Source organism: Myotis lucifugus, unplaced genomic scaffold (assembly GCF_000147115.1).
Source record: "Myotis lucifugus unplaced genomic scaffold, Myoluc2.0 scaffold_954, whole genome shotgun sequence".
In the NCBI taxonomy this organism is placed as follows: domain Eukaryota; kingdom Metazoa; phylum Chordata; class Mammalia; order Chiroptera; family Vespertilionidae; genus Myotis; species Myotis lucifugus.
The window spans coordinates 81,884-108,521 of NW_005872002.1; the positions used below are offsets into that span (position 1 = coordinate 81,884).

Genomic DNA, 26,638 nt, shown 5'->3' on the forward strand with positions numbered 1-26,638 from the left:
ATGAATTTCATGCATTGGGCCTCTAGTACACACACACACACACACACACACACACACACACACACACACATACTTAAATGTGTATGTACTTTCAACAAATGGTGCTTGGACAATTGGATATCCACATGCAAAAGAATAAAGTTGGACCCTTCCTTCCAAAATGAATCAAAAGCCTAAACTTGAGCTACAACTATAAAATTCTTAGAGGAAAACACTCCTGGCACTGGATTAGACAATAGCTTCTTAGATATAGCATCAAAAGCATGAGCAGCAAAAGAAAAGATAAATTGGACTATGTCAAAATTAACAATTTTTGTGCTGCAAATGATACTATCAAGAAAGTGAAACAAACCACAGAATGAGGAAAAATATTTGCAAATAATATATCTGATAAGGGACTGTATTTAAGTACATACATAATTCTTACAGTAATAAAAATATGAATAACCTAATTAGAAAATGAACAAGGGATTTGAATAGACATTTCTCCAAAGGTATCATAAAAGATGTTCAGCATCATTAGCCATCAGTGAAATACAAATCAAAAGCACAGTAAGATACCACTCCCCACCTACTGGAATGGCTACATTAAAAAAGTCAGATAACAATAAGTGTTGGCAAAGATGTTGAACAACTGGAACCCTTGTACCCTGCTAGGAATGTAAAATGATTCAGCTGCTTTGGAAAAAGAGTTTGGCAGTGCATCAAGCAAGCAGGAATAATGTTCATTTATATATACTACAATAAATTACCCAACAATACCTAGTTAAAATCCATTAAAGCTCATTAGACCAGAAAAGAGAGCAGAGGGAATTCTAGGGAAAAAAATCCAGTAAAGCTTTTTAAAGTGTTGGGAGATGGGGCACAGGGAGGTATCCCCCAGGCAGAAGAGAACATCATATTGGTGTGCCCTTAGGAGAACCATGAAGGGGACAGAGTGCTGGTGAAGTGAAAGGAGGACCAATTATCATCATTTTTAATGGCTGTTTTACAGCTTTTGTAAACCTCTGCCCATTTTTGATACACATAAAAATCTATTAAACTCCCAGTTTAAATCGCAAAAGCAATAGTTTCTTTTTTGTAATTCAAATATACAATGATATTACGATACTGAATATATTTCTGCAATCTGCTCATCTTCTTCCCTGATATTCTTTTTAAAAAAATATGTTTTCATTAATTTCAGAGATCAAGGGAAAGGAAAAACATCAATGATGAGAAAGAATCATTGACAGGCTGCCTCCCGAATGCCCCCTTACTGGGGATGGAGCCTGCAACTGGGGCATGTGCCCTGACCATGAATGGAACCATGACCTCCTCGTTCATGGGTCAATGCTCAACCACTGAGCACACCAGCCAGGCCTTTTTCCCTGACAGTCTAACACCAGTTCCAAAGTTATCGGAAAGGTAGTTACTTATAATTTAGCGAAATATCTTCACTAAATTATCTTGATAATAAGCCCTCCTTTTGCCTTCCATTAGGTCAGTGGTTCTCAACTAGGTGCAATTCTGCCCCCGAGGGGGGCGGGGGCGGGGGACACACATTTGGGAAGTCTGGAGACATGGTTAATTGTTACACTTGAGGGATACTACTGGCATCTAGTGGACATGATGTTAAACAACAAAAATCTTGTCTCTAGGTCAGGGTTTCATACCTGAGCAGCTCCCTCCCTGTGATCTAGTGAAAGTCAGCTTTCAAACATGAGAGTTTGGCCCTGGCCAGCTCAGTGGATAGAGCATGGGCCTGAGGACTGAAGGTCCCGGGTTCGATTCCGGTCAAGGGCACGTACCTCGGTTGTAGGTTCAATCCCCAGCCGTGGCCGGGGTGTGTGCAGGAGGTAACCAATCAATGTGTCTCTTTCACATTGATGTTTCTCTCTCTGTCTATCCCTCTCCCTTCCACTCTCTCTAAAAATCAATGGAAAAGTATCCTTGAATGAGGATTAAAAAAAGAGTTTGTATAAAAATAAAATAATATCCCTTCAAAAAAAATCAAACACAAAGTCCTGGCTATGCATCACGTATAAGGTGAATGTTAAATCAGCTGAAGGCTTGCGGGCAGAAAGAAGGTCCAATTCTGGCAGAAATGAGCTTGGCCAGAGAGGGAAGTTCCGAAGAATGACTCTGCCTCCTAACGGTGCCTTAGACCTGCAAGGGCACAGGCAGGAGCACTAGCAGCATCACACAAATCAAAGCATCATGCATGCACCCCCTGGACATGCTGAGTTGTCAGCACCTCTGGGAGAGGGACCCAGGGGCAGAAGTTTTCCCTGCTGACCACACCCCCAACTAGGAGACACTGCTTTGAAACAAGTTCTCAACTAGGGGGGATTCTGCCCCCCAGGGACATGTGGTGATGTCTGAGGATATTTTTTATTGTCAAAACTGAGGGGGTACTACTGGCATCCAGTGGGTAAAGACTAAACATCCTGCAAAGCACAGGACAAACCCCGCAACAAGGAGCTGTCCTACTCAAAACACTGAGTACTGAGGTTGCGAAATCCTGCTTTCAAGAGAGGCCTGGGGGAGGGAAGCCAGGGAGCTGTCCACTTCTGAAGGAGCACTTCAAGAACAGGAGGAAGAAAATGACAGCTCTAACGAAATGTTCCCCACAATTCCCTCGGGGTCTCAATCTAGGAAAACACAGGGCACAGGCATAACAGAATGACTGATGGAACATATAAATAAAAATGTTTGTTTAAAGCAGAAAACAGGTTAAAAGGTCAGACTAATGTGAACCCCTCCTTTGCCCTGTTTATTTAATAGAGTGATATATATATATACATATATCCTAAATACTGATATGACATCAGCCTGGAGGTTCTCAGCTTGGTAAACTAAACAGATATGCCAGCTAGGCAACTCTAAGAGGCAATTATGATTCATCTAGTTAAAACACAAAAGGGGAAACACCAGAGTTGAGAAATAAAGTTTCAACAACCCATCTAAATATGTCCCAATCTTCAACAATGTGAGCAATATCCAGAGTAATATTAAATTTTGTTTTTCCCCTACTAGGTTCTTTAGTATTATGCTAGCTACATAGTATGCTAATCCATTCTTTAGTATTATGAATATATTCTATTATATTTTGTCCAATGATTGCCATTCATTTTCCCTCTACTATAGGGGAATAAATGGGGCCTTTGAATTATAATAAAAACCACTAAAAAATAACATCTTTAAAGAAAAAATAATTAAACATAACTTAAAAGAGTAGCAATTTAAAGCTGCAATAAGTATTTAAAATTTATAATTGTGAGAATTCTACTTTTTCACATTCCTATCATCACTTGACTCTAATGGTCCCTTTCTTGCCATCTCTTCTCAATGAGATTTGAAGAGTCTAGTACTTTCTTCACTCTCTGAAAATAAGCCTTTTCCATTATTCTCCCAACTTATGTTGAACATTTCAAGCCTCCAGAAAAACTGAAATAGCACAATGAACATCTGTATGTCCTTAGATTCACCATTTGTTAACACTTGGCCATATTTGTTTTCTGTCTGTCTCTGTTTTTATCGGAACCATTTGAAAATTAGTTGCAACACATCACAAAATCACTCCTAAATGTTTCAGCATGCATCTCCTAAGAATAAGGACATTATTATATAGTACATTAAGCATCATTATCATACCTACTAAAATTGATAATTTTCTAGTCTTATCTAATATCCAGTCCATAGTCAAATTTCCCTGTCCCCCCAAAAGGTCATATTGCTTTTTTAGAAAATCTAGGAGCCAACCAACGTGTCACACATCAGTTGTGTCTCTTTGGTCTACTTAAACCTAGAACAGATTCTGGCTTTTTTCTTTCTTTTATGACACTGACATATTTAAAGCAGGACCCCTCCACATTTTCAAATTTATCTCTGCTTCTATCCTCACCTTTTCCAATTTCCACTGTTTAAGAAATAATAATCTTTCCTCTCCAGATTTCCAATGCATGCACTCTCCCTCCCTTTGGAACCAAGCTCCTAAAAAAACAAGCCACTCCAACTTCCTATTTCTCAGGTCTCCATTCACTTATTAGCTGGTTGAAATCATATTTCTGTCCCACTGCTTTCACCAAGGTCACCAATGGTTTCTACATGCCAAGTCCAAAGGACGTTTTCTCAGTTATCAGCTTCCCTGACCTCTCTGCAGCGGCCGCCGTGGCTACTCATTATCTCTCTCCATCAAGTGCTCTCAAACTCTGGCATGATTCTCTGGTTCTTGTCCCAGAGTCTATGTCCCTGGATGTTGGTATTCATCACAATTGTCCTTGACCTTCTCATTCCCTCCCTGGCTTTAACAACCAGCTAGCTATCAGTGAGTCCCAAATCTCTTCTCCAGTCTAGAACTCTCTCCTGAACTCAAGACCCAACTTCCCACAGTCCCCTATATGTAATGTGTCGATAACTGACTATTATTTTCCCCCAGTAACTGGTTTCTCCTACTACATTCCGTTTCTTATAATGGAAACACCAGTTCTCCAAATTTAAAACCTCTGCTCCTCCTTCCTCATCTCCACCAATGAATCAATCACTAAATCCTCAATTCTACATCCTGTATAGTTCTCCCATTCATCACCTCCTCTTTAGCTCTATACACTAATGGTAGTTAAGGCTCTGAACGTCTCTCCCACAGACAATCACAAAGATGTATTTAATCTCTACACTTTCAGCTCACCTCCTCTTTACTGATCCATCCCCCTTTCTCCACAAGTTACTTTCCTGAAACACAAATTGGCTCACATTACTCATGTATTTAAAATTCCTCCCTTGACTCCCCATGCCCTGCTGGGGAACAATTCAGCATGGTGATTAAGAATACAGGCACTGGCCCAGCTGGTGTGGCTCAGTGGTTGATTGACAACCTATGAACCAGGAGATCAGAGATGGATTCCCAGTCAGGGCACATGCCCAGGTTTCAGGCTCAATCCCTTGTAGGAGGCATGCAGGAAGCAGCCAACTGATTAAGTTTCTCTTTCATCAATGTTTCTATCTCTTTCTCCCTCTCCTTTCCTCTCTGAAATCAATAAAAAATATAAAAAAGAATACAGGCACTGGAGTTAGAAAAAGCTGAGTGAATGGATTCTCCATGTATGTGTACAGGCCAGCAGACAGTACTTAACCTCTCTAAGCCCCAGAGTTTTCATTTATAAAATGGGGATAATTGTGTCTTCCCAACAGTGTTGTTAAGGGATTATAAAATGAGATATGTAAAAATTTGTCCTAATACTCAAATTAAATACTTAATAACTATCCTATCTAATAGAGATAATATGCAAATTGACCATCACTCCAACACACAAGGTGGCCGCCCCCATGTGGTCACAAGATGGCCCGCAGAGGAGGGCAGTTGAGGGGGACCCAGGCCTGCAGGGGAGGCCAGTTAGGGGCGACCAGGCCAGCAGAGGGCAGTTGGGGGCAACCAGGCTGTCAGGGGAGAGCAGTTAGGCGTCGATCAAGCTGGCAGGTAAGTGGTTAGGGGGTGATCAGGCTGGCAGGCAGAAGCGGTTAGGGGCAATCCAGCAGGCAGGCAGGCGAGCAGTTGGGAGCCAGCAGTCCTGGATTGTGAGAGGGATCTCAGATTGGAGAGGGTGAAGGCTGGGCTGAGGGACACCCCCGCCCCCGTGCACGAATTTCATGCACCAGGCCTTTAGTCATAAGATAAAGTCCCAATTACTTAGCATGGCTCTTTATGATCTGGTCATTCTACCTATTCAGTCTCATTTCCCATTCCTTCCTCACATTCTGCACTAACACGTTTCAGATCTGTTTGCTTTTGTACACTTAATTCCCTCTGCCCACAAAGCCTAGCCCCCAGTGCTTCATCCAATGACTGAACTCTCTCCCAACCCTGACTTTTAAACCTTTTAAATTCTGAACCTTAAACACAACTCTATCACTTTGTATTACATCAATTTTTTTAATCTCCCTCTCACACTGAATTGTTTCTTGAAAGCAGAGATAAAGACGATAACAACACACGAAACTAACAACAGACATGCAAATTTACCTAAGAGACAAGAAACCGGACCAGTGTCTATGGAACAAATTTATAGAAAGGACCTAAAAATGACCATTCTGTGCCCAAACTAATTTAATGCAATATGGTTTATTCATTTTACTTTTTATTCTTCTACTTTAAAAAAAATACATTAGCCCTGGCACCAAAAGGTTGCTGGTTCGATTCCCAGCCAGGACACATGCCTGGGTTTTGCACTGGATCCCAGGGAGGGGGCATGCAGGAGGCAGCCAATCTATGTTTCGTTTCGCTCTCACACCGATGTTTCTCTCTTCTCCCTTCCTCTCTCTCTAAAAATAAACTACTTTTTAAAAAAAGAAAAAATTCAATAGCCCAATGAAAATTTACATGAGCAGGTCAAGAACCTTATACTTGAACACACTCTGTGGTGTTAAAGTAGTTGTGGAGGAATAAGGGATTCAAAGTGGGTCTTGGAAATTGTTTTGGCCCAAAGCTGAAAGGGCCTCTCTCTGAAATGCAAGCTGGGCTGCGTGAACTTCAGTCAAAACTTCCATGTAGTGAAGGAGACAGTTTTGCCACCCTAAGCTGCCTTTAGGGATATTAACTTTAAGTTGGTCACTAAGAAAAGACGCAAAGCACCTTTGACCCTCCCTGGCTTTCCTGCCCTAAGAGATTGGGATGGAAAAGCTTTCTTCAGGAAGACTCCATTGTTTTCTGGGTTGCCTAGCAAAAATATACATGTTGTGTTCTTCCTTAATTACCTACAAATCGCTCATTCTCACTTTTGAAATCTAAGATTCCACCCCTCCCCCTCTCCTTTGTCCAAAATGACAAATATACCACTGTCTTACTGTCTTTGAGAATTTCATTCATATGTGAATTCCCTGTTCACGTGCACTAACATGTTTATTTTCTGCTCGGCCAGGGTGGCTCAGTGGTTGAGCATCGACCCATGAACCAGGAGGTCAGGGCTCAATTCCCAGTCAGGACACATGCCAGGGTTTTGGGCTGGATCCCTGGTGGGGGGTGTGCAGGAGGCAGGGGATCAATGATTCTCTCTCATCACTGATGTTTCTCTCTCTCTCTCCCTGAAATCAATTTTTAAAATGTTTATTTTCTCCTATTAATCTGATTCAGATGGGAAAATTTAGAAGATGGGAGGGAAAATATTATTTTATAGTTCATATTATAGCCCCCACAATTTCAAAGTCGAATCTGGGTGAAGGCATGTTGTTCCTTAGAGAGAAATGGTGGTAACTCAAATGCAAGTACATTTACGAAGAGAGAGATGTTCAGTGACGATTCCTCCATGGGAACCACCGCATGAGCAACCAGATAAAGTCTTAATCATATCTTGGATTAGTCTCTATTATCAGTGATGACGAAAGAAATATATTCTCGAATTCCAAAGCTATGTGGGCCCTTATTAGACCAGAAAAAGTGTGGCTTGTAGGGTGACTGGCCTTCAAAACACTATGGAACACGAAGAAGGCGAATTTCCCTGGACTGGAAGGCCATTACAAACAGCTCCTTTATTCAGGTCAGTGAACCAAGTCTTCCATGCTCCTTTCTGAAACCCAAGATGCCATGTTTATCACATACCAAAAATGTCCTCTTAAACAACTAGAAAGATGGTTCTGAGCGGGGCTGAAAATCTAGTCTCAATATACCAAAAAAATTTAGAAACCCGTCCAAGGGCAGTGAAAGGCCGACTTCGCTAGCACCTCTCCTGTGAGGCCTGGGAGACGGGCCCACCCAGGGCGACCTCGCTTTGCTCCCGGGGAGAACCCCGGGAAGCGGGGCGACGTCTTAAGGGAGTCGGCCCGGGGGAGCGGCCGGGGGATGCTGTCAGTCTGCACAACTCCGGAGGCTCAAAAAAGAGGTCAGCGAAGGGGCAAGCGGGGGCGGCGGCGGCAGGGGAGGGGCTGCGCGAGGATGTCACAGACGGCGCGGCGGCGACAGGTCACGGAGCGACCTCCCCCACCCGGCCCTGGGCCCCAGTCACTCACATGCGGGGCCCGCGCCCCTCGGGCTCCTCCCGCCTCGGGGACAGCAGCCGCCGGGCGAGAAAGAGAAGCCGATAACTTCCTGCTTCCGGCGCGCAACCCGGAAGCGACTCCCAAGCTACCGGCGCGGCCGCACGCCTAGAGTAGCTCCTTCTCCACTGCCCCGCTGAGCCAAACGCAGAACGCATGATGTCAGATGCTCGCGGTCACTCTCGCGAGATCTGGAGACCGGGGTTCTCGCTCCCCCTGGCGTTCAGTTCTTCCTCCTCAATGCTTTCCGGCTGCACTGACACAGACTAAGTGCCTGAACGGATTCGTTCAACAAGCATTTGTGAACCCCCTACTGCGTGCCAGGCGGTGTGATAGGCACTAAGGGTGAGTGTGGGAGGGATGAGTAAATGGAGGGCAGGCCCTTACCTCCGGAGCTTCTTGTCTAAACGAGAGAAGGACAAACAGGTAACTCAAATTTACACCTGGCCCACTCAAGTTTTTTAAAATTTTATTTTAGAGAGAGGAAGGGAGAGAGCCAGAGAAACACCCGATGTGAGAGAGAAACCTCAATTGGTTGCCTTCTGCATGCGTCCTGACCGGGGTCGAACCACACCCGCGGGGGCTCAATACTTTTTGAGTCTTTTCTGCCAGACATTACCAAGCACTTTATATTCGGGAAACCGCCCCAACAACCCTATGACATAAATAGCCCCACAACATTTATCCTCGCACCAACCAAGCTGGAGTTTACGAAAAGGTTAACCTGCTGGGATTACATATATAAAGAGCGGTGGGGTCATGATTTGAACCCGGGCTCCTTATCTTGCCCTGTTTTTAGTGCCAAAGAGCTTAACTGCTTTCTCCAAGAGATCTGCCAACAAAATGCTACTGGATTCACACTAAGGAAGCCACAGGTACCAAGGCTGTGTGATACTGATGCAGGAATAGGCAAACCAATTAAACAGAACAGAAACCAAAACCACTCATATATAGACACTTTATGAAAAAGAGGTATAAGAGGGGAGTGAGGAAAGGATAATACTTTCAATAAATACTACTGGGTCAGCTGTATATCCATGTAGGAAAAAATGAAACTTGACTCCTACTTTACATGATACAGCAAAATAAATTCTATGTGCAAGGTAGATCTAGCTAAGGCAAAACAATAAAACTTTAAAGCTGCTCTGTCCAATACTGTCACTGTGCAAGTGACTACTGAATACCTAAAATGTGGCTAGTCGGAATTGAGGTGTTCTATAAGAGATAAAATTGATACATTGGACTGCATTAAAATTAGAAACCTCTGATCATTAAAGACATAATGAAGAGAATGAAAAACAAGCTGTAGAGTAAAAGAAACAAGCTTGTATCCAGGATATAAAAAGAACCCCCCCCCACCAAAAAAAAAGAAAAAAGAGCCAAATAGAAAAATGGACAGAAGATTTGAACACAAAAAGATATCACAAAAGAGGATATCTAAATGGTAAATACACATATGAAAAAGTGTTCAACTTCCTTAATCATTAATGGTTAGGCAAATGATTACTGAGATATACAAGCTCCAGAATTGCTTAAGTGAAAAAGACTGGCAACATTAAGTGTTGACAAGGAAGCAAAGCAACAGCAACTCACACACTGTGGTAGGAATGTAAATTGCTACAGCCATCTTGGAAAACAAATTGGTGTTAATTAATAAATTATAATATAAACATAACCTATTATCCAGCAATTCTAATTCTAGGTATATACCCCCCAAATTCATGTACAAAGTTGCACACAAGAATATTGGCCCTGCCCGTAGCTTAGTTTTTAGAGCATTGTCCCCATACACTAAGGTTTCGGGTTCAATCCCTGGTCAGGACACATACAAGAATCAACTAATGGCCCTGGCCCGTGTGGCTAAGTGGTTGGAGCATCAGCCCATGCACTGAAGGGCCTCAGGTTTTATTCCCAGTCAAGGGCATTTACCTGGGTTGCAGGCTTGCTTACCACCTCTGGTCAGGGCGTATGCGGAAGGCAGTCAGTAGCAACCAGTCTATGTGTGTCTCTCTCTCTCCCCCTCCCTTCCTCCCTTCCACTCTGAAAAAGTAATGGAAAAAATATCCTCAGGTGATGTTTTTTGAATAACAAGAATCAACCAATGAATGCATAAATAAATAGAAGCACAAATCGATGTTTCTCTCTCCCTTCCTCTCTCTAAAAACAATCAATCAATAAAAATTTTTAAAAGAATATTAACAGCATCATTATTTGTAACAGGCACAATATGGAAACATCCCAAATGCCCATTACCAATAGAATAAATACACTGCAGTATATTCCTCCAACAGAACACTACAGAGCATTGAAAAATGAACCACTACGTACAGCAACATGAATATATCTCACAAACATGTTAAACAAAAGAAGCCAAATATAAAAACACTTTATGACTCCATTTATATAAATTTCCAAAACTAATCTATGAATTTAGAACTCAGAAAGTGGTTAATTACCTTCGGGGATGGGGAGGGGCACTGATTGATGGGGGTGCTTCTGTGGAGCTGGAAACAGGTTTTTTTTTTTCTTGATTTGATTGTGGTTACACAGGTGGGTTTGTTTTGTGATATTTAATTGAACTGCCACACTTAGTATCTGTCCACTTTTCTGGATGTATATTATACTTCAATTTAAATATTTACTTTAAAAAAATGTGCTCTGGGGAGTCCAGATGTCCTAAAAATCCCATGTCTCTCTGGCCCTTCCTGTCATTTTCTATACCACAGCCCGAGTGACATTTCCAAAAGATGCAGTAAACATTAGACACAATAAATGAAGTAAATACAAGCTACTCTGACTAATTTAACGTGAACTATTAGTTATAACTCAGAAAAGGAACCTAGGCCTCTTTGTCGACTCCTTCCTGAAGTCACTGGCACCCAATGTTCCCTTAGGGACAAAAAGATCAACAAATAGTGAGGCTCTTAAAGAAGGATTTTGAAATGAGATAGCAAGACACTGTCTTATTCTTGTGTAAAACTCCAAAGCATCTTCACTGTGCCCTAAGCCTCCCAAAATATATAGTAAGAAACTACAAAAGGTCCAGGAAAAGGCAACTCGGATAACAACAGACAGAATGGACAATAATAAAGCCTTTTCCTAATCCACTCATCTGGTGATGGGCACTTAGGCTGTTTCCAGATCTTAGCTATGGTGAATTGTGCTGCTATGAACATAGGGATGCATATATCCTTTCTGATTGGTGTTTCTAGCTTCTTGGGATATATTCCTAGAAGTGGGATCACTGGGTCAAATGGGAGTTCCATTTTTAGTTTTTTGAGGAAACTCCATACTGTTCTCCACAGTGGCTGTACCAGTCTGCATTCCCACCAGCAGTGCAAAAGGGTTCCTTTTTCTCCACATCCTCTCCAACACTTGTTGTTTGTTGATTTGTTGATGATAGCCATTCTGACAGGTGTGAGATGATACCGCACTGTCGTTTTTGATTTGCATTGTGGCACATCTACACAATGGAATACTACACTTCGGTAAAAAAGAAGGAGTTCTTACCATTTGCAACAGCATGGGTGGAACTGGAGAGCATTATGCTAAGTAAAATAAGCCAGTCAGAGAAAGATAAATACCACATGATCTCACTCATTTGTGGAATATAGTGGACAACATAGGCTGATGAAAAGGGATAGATCCAGAGACAGAGAAGCAGCGATAAGACTGTCAAACCTCAGAGGGAAAGTAGGGGAGGGTGGGGGTAAGGGGGAGAGATCAACCAAAGGACTTGTAGGCATGCATATAAGCCCAACCAATGGACACAGACAACAGGGGGGCAAGGGCATGAGTGGGGGTGGGGGGTTTATGGGGGGAATGAAGTCACATATGTAATACCTTAATCAATAAAGAAATTAAAGATTGAAAAATAAATAAATAAATAAATAAAAAGCAAAAATAAAAAAATAAAGCCTTTTCCTTCCATCTCAAGGGTTACAAAAAAGGCATGAACACAAGACCACAGGCAGTGTAAAACTAATTATACCTTACATTAGCATTGTTTTTTGTTTTGTTTTGACATTTTGTTTTGTTTTAATATTTTTATTGTTTTTTAAAGAAAGAGGAAGGGGGGAAAATCTATTCATAATTGGTTGCCTTCTGCATGTCCCCTACTAGGGATTGAGCCCAAAACCCGGGCATGGGCCCTGATGGGAATGGAACTGGCAACCATATGGTGCACAGAGGACACCCAACCAACTGAGCTACACTGGCCAGGGCTAAAACAATGGTTTACGGCCATTATGCATCCAGTGAAACCTGAGCACCCTATGCTCAGTGCTTTGTGAGGAGGGCATCAAGATGCAGGAAGGCCAGTTCCTCTCTCACGGAACTCACTGTCTAGTTTGATCTTTACACCCTGTATAACCTTATTCCTACTTGACAATTACGGAAACTAGGATTGAACTGTGGTTAGGGGCACAGGCTCACAGCTGTGGTACTTTGAGCAAGTTATTAATCTGTTTTCTCAAAGTAAAAAGGGAATAAATAGTAATATCTACCTCATAAGGTTTAAAAATATTTTTATTGATTTCAGAGAGGAAAGGAGAGAGAGAGAGAAAAACATCAATGATAAGAGAGAATCATTGATAAGTTGCCCCCTGCACACCCCACACCGGTGATCAAGCCTGCAAGCTGGGCATGTGACTGACGCTCAACCACTTAGCCACACCATCTGGGCATATCTCAGAGGGTTTTCAATATTAAATACTGTCAAAAGTTCAGAAATACTAGAAGTAAAACCACTGGATCAATGACATAATAATTAGCAAAAAAATGTATTGTGCACACACAAAAAACCAGTTGGCAAACTGGGAGCACTCAAATCAAACACAGAATGAGGTTCAGAAATACGTGGTTACAAAGCAGCTTACAAATAGATCCAGAGACATAGAAGCATGGAACAGACTGTCCAATCTCAAAGGGAAGGCGGGGGTGGGTGGGAAGAGAGCAAAGAACTTGTATGCATATATGCATAACCTATGGACACAGACTATAGTGTGGTGAAGGCCTGGAGGGTAGAGGCGGGCTAGAAGGGGTCACTGGGGAAAAATAGGAGACATATGTAATACCTTCAACAATAAAGATTAAATAAGTAATAAAGCAGCTTACATATTGAGGAGGCAATGGCTGTTGATTCTTCACAGTGATTGGTTATAAAATTAGAGTTTTCCTAGTGACAGAGAATGGGTTAAAAGTTAGCTTACATCAATTTTGGGGAACAGTTTAAGTTCTGTTTATGATTTTCAGAGGCATTAACAAGAACTGGCCTAAGTTTTGCTTGTATGACTAAACTGGTGTGTCTGCTCAGGGAATTTTCAAGTCTGGTCTCCATCTGTGTTGGATTTTAACGATGTTTAAAGTACCCAAAAGTGCTTAGCCCCAGGCTGGCACAAAGTAAGCATTCATTTAGCCATCGTTATTAAGGGCTGTGCAGAGCATTTACCATCTGTTTATGTACCCCATTTATTTCTTGTCCTCTATCCAAACTTCCCTGCAGTGCCTCTCCTTTGCTTCTCCACCTTTGACCCTGAGCAAACCCTCCTAACACCTTTGGGGTGCCGTCTATCCCAGCAGGCCACTCTAGGCCTTGCTCGAGCCCTGACCTCTTTGATCTTCATTGGGCTTTCGCCCTTTCCTTATCTCTCATTTTCTTCCAGGCCCTTCCCTCTCTCTCTCCAGACTCTCAGCCTTTGGAGTTTGGAGGCTCGGATTTGCTCTATGTCGTTAGACTAGTGGTTCTCAACCTTGGCTGCACATAAAATCCTGGGATTTTAAAAACATTTCCAGGTGAATCTAATGTGCAGTCAAGGTTGAGAACCACTGCTTTTAGACAAATAAGCAAATCATCTAACTGTTGAATCTCAGTTTTCACATATGAAAAACGAGAATAACAGTACCTACTTCATAGCAGATAAGTTAATAAAGTGTGATTGCTATGGAAATTGTACGGAGCCTTATCAAAGCTAGTTCTGGCATCTCTCACCTCTATTCCCTTTCATTCTCTTCCTCTTTTAGTCCCTGCCTTATTGTGGGACCAGGAAATTCTTGGAATTGAAAGTTAGGACAGAACTCCAATCGGAGCGAAGATTTGCCGGTTGTTCCCGCCTCCCACGCCTAGACGAACCAATCAGAGCGTCCGAAGAGTGGCGCGAGGCCCCCGCCGCGGGAGCGCGCCCTCTCCTCCGGGCTGCGGCCGGCAGGCCTGCTTTCGCCTCGCACCCAGGCCGCCGGGCTTTGGAGGTGGGGTCCTTCCTCTTCCTTTTCTCAACGCTTCAAATCTTGGCGCCGCAGGTTTGAACCGCGGGGACCGGAAGTGTGCCCCGCACCGGCGGGTCCCCCGCGAATCGACGCCGGAAGTGGCAACTGCTGGGGAAAGATTCCGCCGGCTCCGCTATGGCGGCCATTCCCCCCGACTCCTGGCAGCCGCCCAACGTCTACTTGGAGACCAGGTGAGGGGGTCGCCTCGGGGCGGGGCTGGCTGAGGCGACTCGGAGCCCGGGCTTGTCTGCGGGGCTCCCTCCCCGGCCGGCTCTCCCTCCTCGTGGAGCGGCGGCCCGAGGGCAGGTGTGGACCGTCGCTGTCCTCGTGGAGCGGCGGCCGCCACCCGTGCTCCGTTCATTCATCCCTTCCTTCAGGCCGGGGATGTAGGATCTGGCACCTGAGGAGACAGGTGGATGAAACACGCAGCCGTGCCTTTAGGGGCAGACAGTATAGTGAAGGAGACAGCTGTGCAAATGTGGACGGGATGGCCCTGGCTGGTTTGGCTCAGTGGATAGAACGTTGGCCTGCGGACTGAAGGGTCCCAGGTTCATTTCCGGCCAAGGGCACATGCCTGGGTTGCAGGCTCGATCCCCAGTGGGGGGCGTGCTGGAGGCAGCCCATCAGTGATTCTCATCATGGATGTTTCTCTCTCTCTCTCTCCCCCCCTCTCCCTTCCTCTCTGAAATCAGAAATATATTTAAAAAAATAAATGGACGGGATGAGCGTCTACAGTGTTAAACAGGAAGAAGCACATTTGCTCCACCATCAAAAGCACATTTGCTCCACCATCAAATGTGATACAGCGGAGCCCCAGCCAGCTAGTGCCCTGCCCCCGGTGCAGACAGAGCATCAATTAGTTTAATCCTCCTAGCAGCTCAGGCCCTGCAGGTATTACTCCACCTTCTCTCCTCCAGCTTTAGCAGGGACATGCCGGAGCTCACAGGTTAAATGGCGTGGCCTCATTTGGAGCCTGGTATGTCCGCCTCCCATGCTAGGTTCCCTGGCCTCATTCATTCCATTGCTTCTTTGGAAAAAGTCCAGAGCGATCTTTCCAGAGTAGGACACATTACCGGACATGACTTCTTACTGCTGCAGCACCCTAATAGTAAAACGTCGTAGTCTGACATTCAAGGTGATGTTTTTCCTCTGGCCTTCTCCTACCTCTGGCTATACTTTCCAGTCCCCCATCCGTAGCCAGGGTCCAGCCTCATCCCTCTGCCTTCCTTCTGCTCTTGTCTGTGCTGCTTTCCACCAGAGCACAGTTCTCTCAGATGCTGCTTTTGCTCCCAGGCCATTTCCCCCACCTTCTTATCTGGCAAAATTCTTCAGATACCAACTTGAAAGTAATTTTTGAACTCAGCTGTTAACATTTTTTTTAAACTATAAAATAAATCTAAATGTAAATCCAGGCAGTGTAGAAGTGTATAGAAAAAGCAGTGAAAGCCACCTCTCATGTAAAAACACTTTTAAAAATGTGTTTATTGATTTTTAGAGAGAAGAAGGAAGAGGGATAGAGAGAAACATCATCCATTGGCTGCCTTCTGCACACCCCCTACTGGGCTCGGAACCCGGGCATGTGCCCTGACCAGGAATCAAACCGGTGACTTCTTGGTTCATGGTTGACACTCAACCACTGGGCCACACTGGCCAGGCTAAAAACATTTTTAATAGTTTGTTGAATGATCTTCTGGACCTTTTCACATAAACATCTCTCTTTTATGTTCTATTTTTTTTTGACAAAAATAAGATCATATGCTCATACTGTGTGTATGTTTCTTTTTCTGTAATTTGCTTTTCTTTCACTCACTAATATATGCAGTCTTCCATAGTATGAATGTCTCATATTTTAGTCATTCCCTCTCTGAAGGTCATCCAAATTGCTTCTTGTGTTTTGTTATGACAAATGTCGGAATGAACATCCTTGCACAATTGTATCCTTAAGAACTTCAGTCATTTTTTTCTATAGAGTAGATACTTAGTTGAAATTGCTGTCAAGAAGTATGCACATTTCAGTATTGTATAGGTACTTCCTGATTGCCATTCTAAAGTTATTATCTGTATTTAAAAAAATACCCACCGGCATGTAAGCTCCATGAAGGGAAAGCACCTAGATCCGTGCCCTGCCCAGAGTAATTGTTAATCTGTGCTGAATATTAGTAACGTGAAGGGTGAATTGCCAGCAGAAAGCTATGTGCTGGCTCTTACCACATATACAGCAGGTCCTCGAATAAAGGTTCCTTTCAGTGTCCTTCCGTGATATCGATGAGGGGAAAAAATTGCTATCCAAGGCCACTGTCTCTGGAGTTTGCATGTGCTCCCCATGTCTGCATGGGTGTTTTCCCAGGTACTCACATCCCAAAGATGTGCGCATTATTGAATGAGCATGTCTCAATGGTCCTAGTCTGAACGAGTGTATGTGTGTGCGCGCAAGTGTGCCCTGGATGGAAGGGTATCCTGTCCAGTTTGGTTCCCACCTTGTGCCCTGAGCTTCTGGGATAAGGCTCCAGCCACCCTAGACCCTGAACTTGAATAAGCAGCCTGGAAAATAATTATTTTAACTTGTTTTTATTAGTCTTTCTTATGTGAATGTATAGCTCACATTTATTTCAATGTAAAGTATTAGAAGTGTTTGGGTCTTTTTTAAAGAAATTTGATGATGTTCTTATGATCAGAAGTATGCCACAGGGACTTACCTCTTATTTGTATCCGCTAGCCTCTGGTAAAATTTATTTCATTATACATTCTTTCCCTAAAAGTCAGTTTCCAAGAACCTATCTACAGTATAAAGTGTTTACTTCAGCGGTTCTCAACCTGTGGGTCGCGACCCCTTTGGGGGTCGAACAACCCTTTCACAGGGGTCGCCTAAGACCATCGGAAAACACATATAATTACATATTGTTTTTGTGATTAATCACTATGCTTTAATTATGTTCAATTTGTAACAATGAAAATACATCCTGCATATCAGATATTTACATTACAATTCATAACAGTAGCAAAATTACAGTTATGAAGTAGCCACAAAAATAATTTTGTGGTTGGGGGTCACCACAACATGAGGAACTATATTAAAGGGTCGCGGCATTAGGAAGGTTGAGAACCACTGGTTTACTTGCAGTGTGCTTGGCACTGGGTATTCAGTCCGCACAGAGTTGACCCCGTTCTCACATTCCTGGAGTTTAAAGTCTAGGTGAGAGATGGAGAGGGGAAGGCACCTGGCCTCCATCTTTTCCTTCTTCCTTTTCCTTGGCAGTACTTCAGCGGGGGAGGGCTCATCACATTCGGTAGGTATAAAGGTTTGAAGTCATCAGGTTTTGCCTTTGTTGCAGCCCCTCCTAAATACACACAAACTGTACCTTTTTCCCCCCATTAAAGTATTTATGAGTAGGTACTGTATTTCCATGGTTCAAAAATATAAAGTTTAAAAAAGATATTCATTGACAACCTTCCTGTCTCCTATTTACCCAGTTTCCACCCCACCCAGAAACTTATACACGTATAAATAAATATGAATTCCTGATACTTTAATGTCTTCCTTTAAAAAAATTATAAATTAAGTGTAAGACTTTTTTTTTTCTAATTTGGGGGTTGGTTATATTAATTTCTGGTAATCAGTAATAAATTTTTAATATATAAGGTGTTAACACTTTAGTTGTCCACGGTTGTGTTCATGTTATTTGCCTTGCGTTGTTTTCCTTGGTGAGCATGGAGTCTGATGTTGATCACAGTTTCATGGCTCACAAGTTTGAAAATGCAGAGTCCTGGAGCAGTCCATGTCATTCCTATCTGCTGTGACCTTGTTCTTGACTGGAGCTCTCCCGCCCTCTTCCGTCTGCAGCATGGGGACCATCGTGCTGGAGCTGTACTGGAAGCATGCTCCAAAGACCTGCAAGAACTTTGCTGAGTTGGCTCGTCGAGGTTACTACAATGGCACTAAATTCCACAGAATCATCAAAGACTTCATGGTCCAGGGAGGTGACCCAACAGGGACAGGTACAGTTAAGCCAGCATTAGTTTCTGAAGTTTCATTCTGTTGTAACTGATGTGAGGCAGCCGGGCTCTGTTCCACGTGCCGGGGACTGGGTTAGTGATTCGGGTGACTATTGCTGTCCTGCTAGCACACACCCTCCCCAAACACATGTGGGGAATTGACCAGAAACTAATCTGGACTCTGGGCTTTATAGAGTTTCTCATAACTTCCATGTATTGCTTACTAAGAGCAAATAATATTATAGTAATGTATAGTGTAATCTACTAATTAGAAGTAAAGGAAGACATTTTCAGTGTTGTGAGAAAAATAGAATACTGGGTTGTTTGATTAATTTGTTCATATTGAACACCTGCTTTGTGCCAGATACTTTTCTAAGCTCTTGTGTAGCCATGAACAAAGAAAAAAAGTTGCTCTCAATAAAGCAGGAAAAGGATGTGGGGATGTGATTTTAATAGCAAAGCCAGGGAAGTCCTCTCTGAGTAGATGCTATTAATGGAGCAGAGAACTGAATGAAGTGAGGGAATGAACTTTATGACTGGAGGAAAGAGTAGGACCAGATGCCCTGAGGCAGGACCCCTGAGTGTGATCATGTAGGATTTTGTAGGGCATGGTACAGACTGGATTATATTCTGAACTAGAGGCCTGGTGCACGAAATCTGTACAGGGGGGGGGGGGGGGTGTCCCCCTCAGCCCGGCCTGTGCCTCTCGTAGTCCAGGAGCCCTTGGGGAATGTATGACTGACGGCTTAGGCCCGCTCCCCACCATTAGTGCTGCCGCGGAGGCAGGAGAGGCTCCTGCCACCACCACTGCACTCGCCAGCTGTGAGCTTGGCTTCTGGCTGAGCTGCGCTCCCCCTGTGGGAGCGCACTGACCACCAGGGGGCAGCTCCTGCATTGACCATCTGCCCCCTGGTGGTCAGTGTGCATCATAGCAACTGGGTTCTGTGGTTCGGTCGATTTGCATATTAGCCTTTTATTATATAGGATAAGATGGGAGCCATTAGAAAGTTGTGAGCAAAGGAATGACATGATCTGATGAATGCTTTAAAATGCTCACTCTGGCTGCTGTTTGGAGAACAGATAAAGGGGCAAGAATGAGAGCTGGGAACCTGTTAGAGGGCTGCTGTAGTCATCCAGTCTAGAAAAATATGTGGTTGGACAAGGCTGGTAGTGGAGAAGGTGGTGAGAAGTGACTGGATTGAGGTTATGCTTTGATGGAAATAGAGCAAATGATATTTACTAAGGTTGGATTAGGGGGTGGGTGTGTGAGAGAAAGAGATGATGATTTCAAAGTTTTTTACTAGTATTTAGTAAAGTGGGGAAGGCTAAGACAGAAGCATGTTTGGAGGGGGAAGATTAAGAATTTGGTTTTGGGCCGAACCGGTTTGGCTCAGTGGATAGAGTGTCGGCCTGCAGACTGAAAGGTCCCAGGTTCGATTCCGGTCAAGGGCATGTACCTTGGTTGTGGGCACATCCCCAGTAGGAGGTGTGCAGGAGGCAGCTGATCGATGCTTCTCTCTCATCGATGTTTCTAACTCTCTATTTCTCTCCCTTCCTCTCTGTAAAAAATCAATAAAATATATTTAAAAAAAAAAAAAAAAGAATTTGGTTTTGGTTTTGGACACATTAAGTAGAGATGTTGAATAAGTAATAGGATAAGAGTGGGAGTTCATGGAAAGTTCTGGAATTGAGGTATGAATTTGAGAGTTATCATCATTTAAATGGGATTTATTAGCACCAATCTATGATCCAGGATGTTGGGGTTCGATTCCCAGTCAGGATACATGCCTGGGAGATAGATTATATATATATATATATATATATATATATATATATATATATGGAATAGCCTGGCTGGTGTGGCTCACTGGTTGAATGTCAACCCATGAACCAGGAGGCCATGGTTTGATTCCCAGTCAGGGCACATGCCTGGGTTGTGAGCTTGATCCCCAGTAGGGGGCGTGCAGGAGGCAGCCAATTGATGTTTCTCTCATCGATGTTTCTATCTTGCTATCCCTCTCCCTTCCTCTCTTTCTAAAAATCAATATATTTTAAAAAATATATAGAATATATAGGAAAGTAGAAAAAAAGAACAAAAATTACTCTGAAGTATACCTCCTAAAGATTCCTAACCACATTTAACTGTTTCCCCAATATCTCACCTCTCAGTAATCATCAGTGTTAACTTTTGGTGGCCATTCTAGACATCTTTCTTTTCAGATACCTAGTTAAAAGGATGAGTGGATGAATAACTAGCTAAATGGGAATAATTTAGAGATTAGGCTATGTCCTGCATGCTATTGCTTTTTACCCAAAAGGTATTGTATTTAATTTTGTATACATTTAACAGAAAAATTGACTTCCTGCTGTGAGAGATGAGGCAATTAGTACTTAAATTTCTACCCGCCCCTGTCGTTTAGGAAAAGCTCAGTTTTGCATATGCATACCTCCTGTGTTGGGAAAAACCCAATCCTTCCCTCCTGTTTCTCCTTTGCTTTTACATATTCACACAGAACACTTCACTCTGACACTTGTGTCGCCAAATATATAGTAATTTTCCTCACGACAAGTAATTCTCTGCGACACCAGCCAGGTGTCCTGCCATTTAACTTAATTCTGACACTGTCTACCTGGAGACCATGTCATATCCCACAGGTTAAGGGCTCAGTCCCACAAGACTGTCTCTCTCCCCACCCCCTCCCCAACACTCACACCCACACACACACACACACACACACTTCAGACCACAAGCCCAGGTACAAGTATCTACTTCAGACCAACTGGCTATAGATGGGAGATTCCAACGACACCCTCCTGCAGTTTGATTCCTTTGCCAGAGTGGCTTCTAGAACTTGGGGAAACACTTATGTTTACCCATTGTTGGAGGATAATGGTGAAGGATACAGATGAACAGCCCGATGAAGAGATGCATAGGGCGAGGTCTGGGAGGTCCCGAGTCCAGAGCTTCTGTCCCCGTGGAGGTGGAGTGTGCAGAGTGTGCCACCTTCCTGGTGTAGATATGTTCGCTCACCTAGAAGCTCTTCGAACCCTGTACAGGCATGACCCATGAACTCCATTTCCAGTCTCTCTCTCCTCTCCGGAGAAGTGGTGGTGGTGGTTCCTCGGGGCGGGGGGAGGGGGTCTTTCTGGTGACCCCATCAGGAGCCCACCCAGAGTCACATTAGAACTAAAGGTGCTCCTAGTGCTCTTACCACTTTTGAAGGGTTTTAGGCGCCCTGTGCCAAGAATCGGGAACAGAGACCAACTTATATATTTTCAGTGATCTCAGACCTATCCTCCCTCACTCCCAGTTTTTGTTGTTTTATTTTTCCTTGTCAGAGTTTATAGCATTTTCCATTCTACACCCACTTGGGTTCTGCATTTCAGAGGGTTCAGGGCTCACCTCTAGGCTCTTCTATTAACAAGTGCTAGCAGGTAGAATTTCTCGGCGAGCGGTTTTTATTGCAAGGGCCGGAGGCTGTTATATTTTTAACTAGGTCATGGTTGAGAATTTCTGCCTGTTGCCCTTATACTTGAAAAAGACCATGACTGGGTGTGCTCTTCCTGGGCTACACTCATTCCCTCAGATCTTTTTCTGAGGGAAATAGACATTCTGTTCCATCACCTTCAGATTTTGAACATGGCTTTGAAGAATACTGAGATCAGATTTACTTCTTCCTTCAATTCAGGGAAATTTTTTTGATTTATGTTTATGAATTTTTTCTGTTATACTTATTGGATTTTCTATTTCAGGAAACTAATTCTTTGCTTCATCACCTTTGCCATCACATTTCTTTTGAGAGTCTGAGATGATGTTTTTCCATATTTTTTGCATCCACTGAAATAATCTCACACCTTTATTCTGTCCCTTATTCAATTTTTAGTCATGTCTATTTTGTTCTTTCCTGCTCTGATTTATTTATTAGTGCTGTATTGGTGTCATTTGGTTCTAAATCTGTTTCCTTAGTTCTGCAACCTTTTCTGTTAATTTATTATCTTGTCTTTGAACTCGTTTTATTGGATTCTTATTGACGCATCGGTAGCTTGAGACAGCCACGGAGAAGCCCTTCTTGGATTATGTTTTCTCACAGACTGAGTTCCTGAGGTGGCCCAGGAACTCAGGGTCCCCCCACCCGCCAAGATGGCCAGTGCTGGTAGCCCACCCTGCCACTCCTGAGCACTTGTGGTGTGTGCGGCAGCCCATTCCTTAGCTTTTTCAGGGCTGCTCACCCACTTCCTCTGATGGCTTCTCAAAATTGCAGGATTTTCTAGGTGACACTCCTCCTTTCTTGATTAGGGAGTGCAAGCAGACAAGTTTTTCCTTGCTAACTCTTCAACATTTTTGGAGTAAGTTTGTTTCTTTTTTCTTATTTGGTTGATGCTGGTGAAATTTTTGCCTTTTAAGTTTGAATTTTTTGTGTGTTTGCTTCATCAGGTATTGGAGGGAAAAGGGTCCACATTCTTTATTTAAAAGTGTCCTGCCAACACTTTGATGTGCTTCTTTCAACAATTTCATTGTTGTTATGAGATTAAAAAAATATTTTTGGTAATCCTCGCCCAAGGATATTTTCCCATTGATTTTAGAGAGAGTGGAGGGGAAAGAGGGAGAGAGAATCATGGATGTGAGAGAGACACATCAATCGGGTCTAGGGACTGAACCTGCAACCCAGGTATGTGCCCTTGACCAGGAATTGAACCCCTCAACCCTTCTGTGTGCAGGCCAACACTCTAAATCACTAAGCAACACCAGCCAGAACATTATGAGATAAAATTTTAATTCATGTCAGCAGTGAACAGAGAGAGTCAATGATTAGGGTAAAAGAATGAGAAGTGACTCAGATGTGAGTTACTCATGCCAGAGCTTCCATATATTTCTGTAGTTCTCAGTCCTTCATAATGTCACATTTCCATGTTGTAACTTTAATGAAATTGAATAGCTCAAAAGATTTCCAAATAATTGCATCCAACCTCAAGTATAACAAATGATTGAGCTCAGCCTGCTGGCAGGTCTGTGGTTGAAGGCAAACAAGAGCTTGGTCCTCCTGGGTCACTAGTTTGAACTGCTAGCTGATTAGGTAACAGGTTTTTACTAAACATCTCAGGAGTGCAGCATCGGCATTGTGGACTCTTCAGCAAGTCGAAATACCTCTTCCATCTCCTACTGTCACACAACCCACCCACCTCTCCACACCCGGAACCTATTCTTTCCAGCGTCTTTCTGATACACCTTTTCCAGATGTTTTCTCAATTCAAATACCCTTTGACTTCCTGCTTCATTTTAAACTTTTTCTTTCTTTAAATTTCCTTTATTGTAATAACTTTATGCTAGCTTTTTACTTAGTCCTCTGAATGTCTGATTTTTTTATATGTTTACTTTATTTTATTTTAGAAAGGAAGGGAGTGGAAGAGAGAGAGAGAGAGAAACATCATTGTGAGAAATGTCAACTGGCTGCTTCCCGCATGCACCCTGACCAGGGATCAAGCCCGCAATCTGGGCATGTGCCCTGATCAGAAAATGAACCAATGACCTTGAACCGGCAACCTTTCGGTGCATGGGATGATGCTCAACCAAATGAGCCACACCGTCCAGGGCTCTGAATGTCTTTACCTGTTTCTACTAACTTCTGTTCCTCTCCTCCCTGTAAGGCATGGTACCCTATCCAGCACTTCCTTTTGCTTCTACTGCTCTGTGCTGAGCCTCACAGGGCTCACTGGCTGCTGTGAGTGCAGTGATTAATTATGTGCCGATTATGTTGTGCGTCACCCTCACTCTGAGTTCATCTCTCCACTTGCTCCAGGAACACCTGAAGTGTAACATGTTGACAGCAAATTCATTGTTAATTTTATTCATTTGATGAATATTTGCTAAGAGGCTGCTGGGTATCTTGTGCTATCTAAGGCCTGTGAGGGATACACAAGCATTAGAAGCCAAGGCATATTCCCCTCCCCCCCCCCTTTTTTAATCCTTACATGAGGATATGTTTTTATTGATTTTAGAGAAAGTAGAAGGGAGATAGAGAGAAACATTGATCATATGTGCCCTGACCAGAATTGAGCCAACCACCTTTTGGTGTACGGATGACGCTCCAACCAACTGAGCCACCTGGCCAGGAGAGAAGTCAAGGCATTGTTCTTTTCCTTGCAGAGCTCTTTGTCCAGGAATACAAGATATTCATTATGAGAAATATCTAGAAAGTAACAATATAGTCAATGAGAGGCCCGGTGCATGAAATTCATGCACTGGGGGGAGGCTGGGGGGAGGGTTCCCCTCAGCCTGGCCTGTGCCCTCTCACAGTCCAGGAGCCCTCAGGGGATGTTCGACTGCCGGCTTAGGCGGGAGAGGCTCCTGCCACCGCTACTGTGATTGCCAGCCATGAGCCTGGCTTCTGGCTGAGCGGCGCTCCCCCTGTGGGAATGCACTGACCACCAGGGGGCAGCTCCTGTGTTGAGCGTCTTCCCCTGGTGGTCAGTGCGCATCATAGTGACCGGTCGTTCCGCTGTCAGGCCAAAACCAGCTCTCCGACATCCCCCGAGGGGTCCTGGATTGCGAGAGGGTGCAGGCCAGGCTGAGGAACCCCACTGGGGCACAATCGGGGCCGGGGAGGGCTCCAGGGCATGTCCGGCCTGTCTTGCTCAGTCCTGATCGGCTGGACCCCAGCAGCAAGCTAACCTACCAGTTGGAGTGTCTGCTCCCTGATGGTCAGTGCAAGTTATAGCGACTGGTTGAGTGGTCGACTGTCTGCCCCTGGTGGTCAGTGCATGTCATAGCGAGCAGTTTGAGTGGTCTTAGCATATCAGCATATTACGCTCTGATTGGTTGAATGGATGACCCGGACACTTAGCTTATTAGGCTTTTATTATATAGGATATGCAAGTGTGCTGTGGATTATTATATAACATAGGTTGGAATAATCTGCACTAATAAAAGACAAAGATGCTAATTGACCGCACCTTCGCTATGCCCTAAGCCACGCCCACCAGCCAATCAGAGCGACTATATGCAAATTAACCCAACCACGGAGCTGGAGCAAGCCGGAGGCTTGGTTGCCCCGGCGATGGAGGAAGCCAAGCTTCCCGCCAGCCCTGAGCCGGCTGAGGCCTCTGCTTATGGCAACAAAGTTTCAATTATAGAAGACAAATAAATCCCAGATACCTGCTTCCAGCCAGCCTCCACTGGGAGCTTGGGTGGCTGGGGGCTGTGGCCAACCTGCAAACTGCCATCAGCCACTCACCCAGACTGGCCAGGCACCCCAGCAGGACCCCCCCACCCTGAAGGGGATGTGGCCAGTCTGAAAACAGCCCTCAGCCCCTCATCCAGGATGGCCAGGCACCCCAGTGGGGACCCCCACCCTGAAGGGGCTGTGGCCAGCCTGCAAACAGCCATCAGCCCCTCACCCAGGCTGGCCAGGCACTCCTATATAATAAAGGGTGATATGCAAATTGACCCTAACAGCAGAACGACTGGGAATGACTGGTCACTATGACACACACTGACCACCAGGGGGCAGATGCTCAATGCAGGAGCTGCCCCTGGTGGTCAGTATGCTCCTACAGGGGGAGCTCTGCTCAGCCACAAGCCAGGCTGACGGCTGCCAGTACAACGGTGGTGGTAGGAGCCTCTCCCGCCTCCTCAGCAGCGCTAAGGATGTCTGACTGCAGCTTTGGCCTGCTCCCCGCTGGCAAGTGGACATCCCCCGAGAGCTCCTGGGCTGCCAGAAGAATGTCTGACTGCCAGCTTAGGCCCGATCCCCAGGGAGCAGGCCTAAGCCAGCAGGTGGTCATCCCCCGAGGGGTTCCAGACTGCGAGAGGGCACAGGCCAGGTTGAGGGACCCCCCCCCGAATACACAAATTTTTGTGCACTGGGCCTCTAGTTAATAATAAGAGAAAAAGTACAGTGGAGTGGGATTAGAATGGGTAGGGAGCATATTTGAGGTGGGCCTTGAAGGAATGTAGAATTTTAACTCTTGGGAGGACAGGGAAGGACATTTTGGATTTCAGAAGAAGAAGGAGTACAGAGTGGACACACAAGTAACAGAAGCATGAAGGATGTGAGGGAGAGCCGACCACCCCAGGTGTCACTTCTCACCCGCTGGACTGGCTCTGCAACACAACCCAGCCACCTGTCCACACCCGGAACAAATGCATACGGTGTGATATCTAAGGCCCCTGAGCTGCATGCTTAGGGGACAGTAAAGGAGCAGTATGGGGCCGAGTAGGAGATAGCATGGGGGGTAAGAGGGCCAGTTCACGGAGACCCTCCAGATGGGAGTTCAGATCTAGCACCATTCAGGGACCATTTGGAACTCTTAAGTCTGGATTAAAAAAACGATGTGAGGAAATGTAATCCAGCCATGGGATGTGGCAAGTAGTTTA

General features: G+C 44.3%; 2 protein-coding genes across 3 annotated transcripts in view; one reads left to right on the forward strand and one right to left on the reverse strand.

The window, feature by feature from the left end:
• The window catches only part of CUNH6orf89 (chromosome unknown C6orf89 homolog), a 32,404-nt gene extending 24,259 nt beyond the window's left edge, over positions 1-8,145 (reverse strand). Inside the window, exon 1 of the mRNA XM_006106948.3 lies at positions 7,981-8,145. Coding sequence (XP_006107010.2) covers positions 7,981-7,982 — 2 coding nt within the window. The 5' untranslated portion in view covers positions 7,983-8,145. The remainder of the gene's footprint in view (positions 1-7,980) is intronic.
• A 6,028-nt stretch (positions 8,146-14,173) lies between these two features.
• PPIL1 (peptidylprolyl isomerase like 1) overlaps positions 14,174-26,638 on the forward strand; it is a 22,345-nt gene continuing 9,880 nt past the window's right edge. The window contains exons 1-2 of one of the 2 annotated variants that reach the window (XM_006106950.3): positions 14,174-14,462; positions 18,113-18,267. In XM_006106950.3, coding sequence (XP_006107012.1) covers positions 14,407-14,462; positions 18,113-18,267 — 211 coding nt within the window. In that variant the 5' untranslated portion in view covers positions 14,174-14,406. Of the gene's footprint in view, positions 14,463-18,040; positions 18,268-26,638 lie in introns of those variants that run through there. The other variant, XM_006106949.3, reaches the window with a different exon arrangement.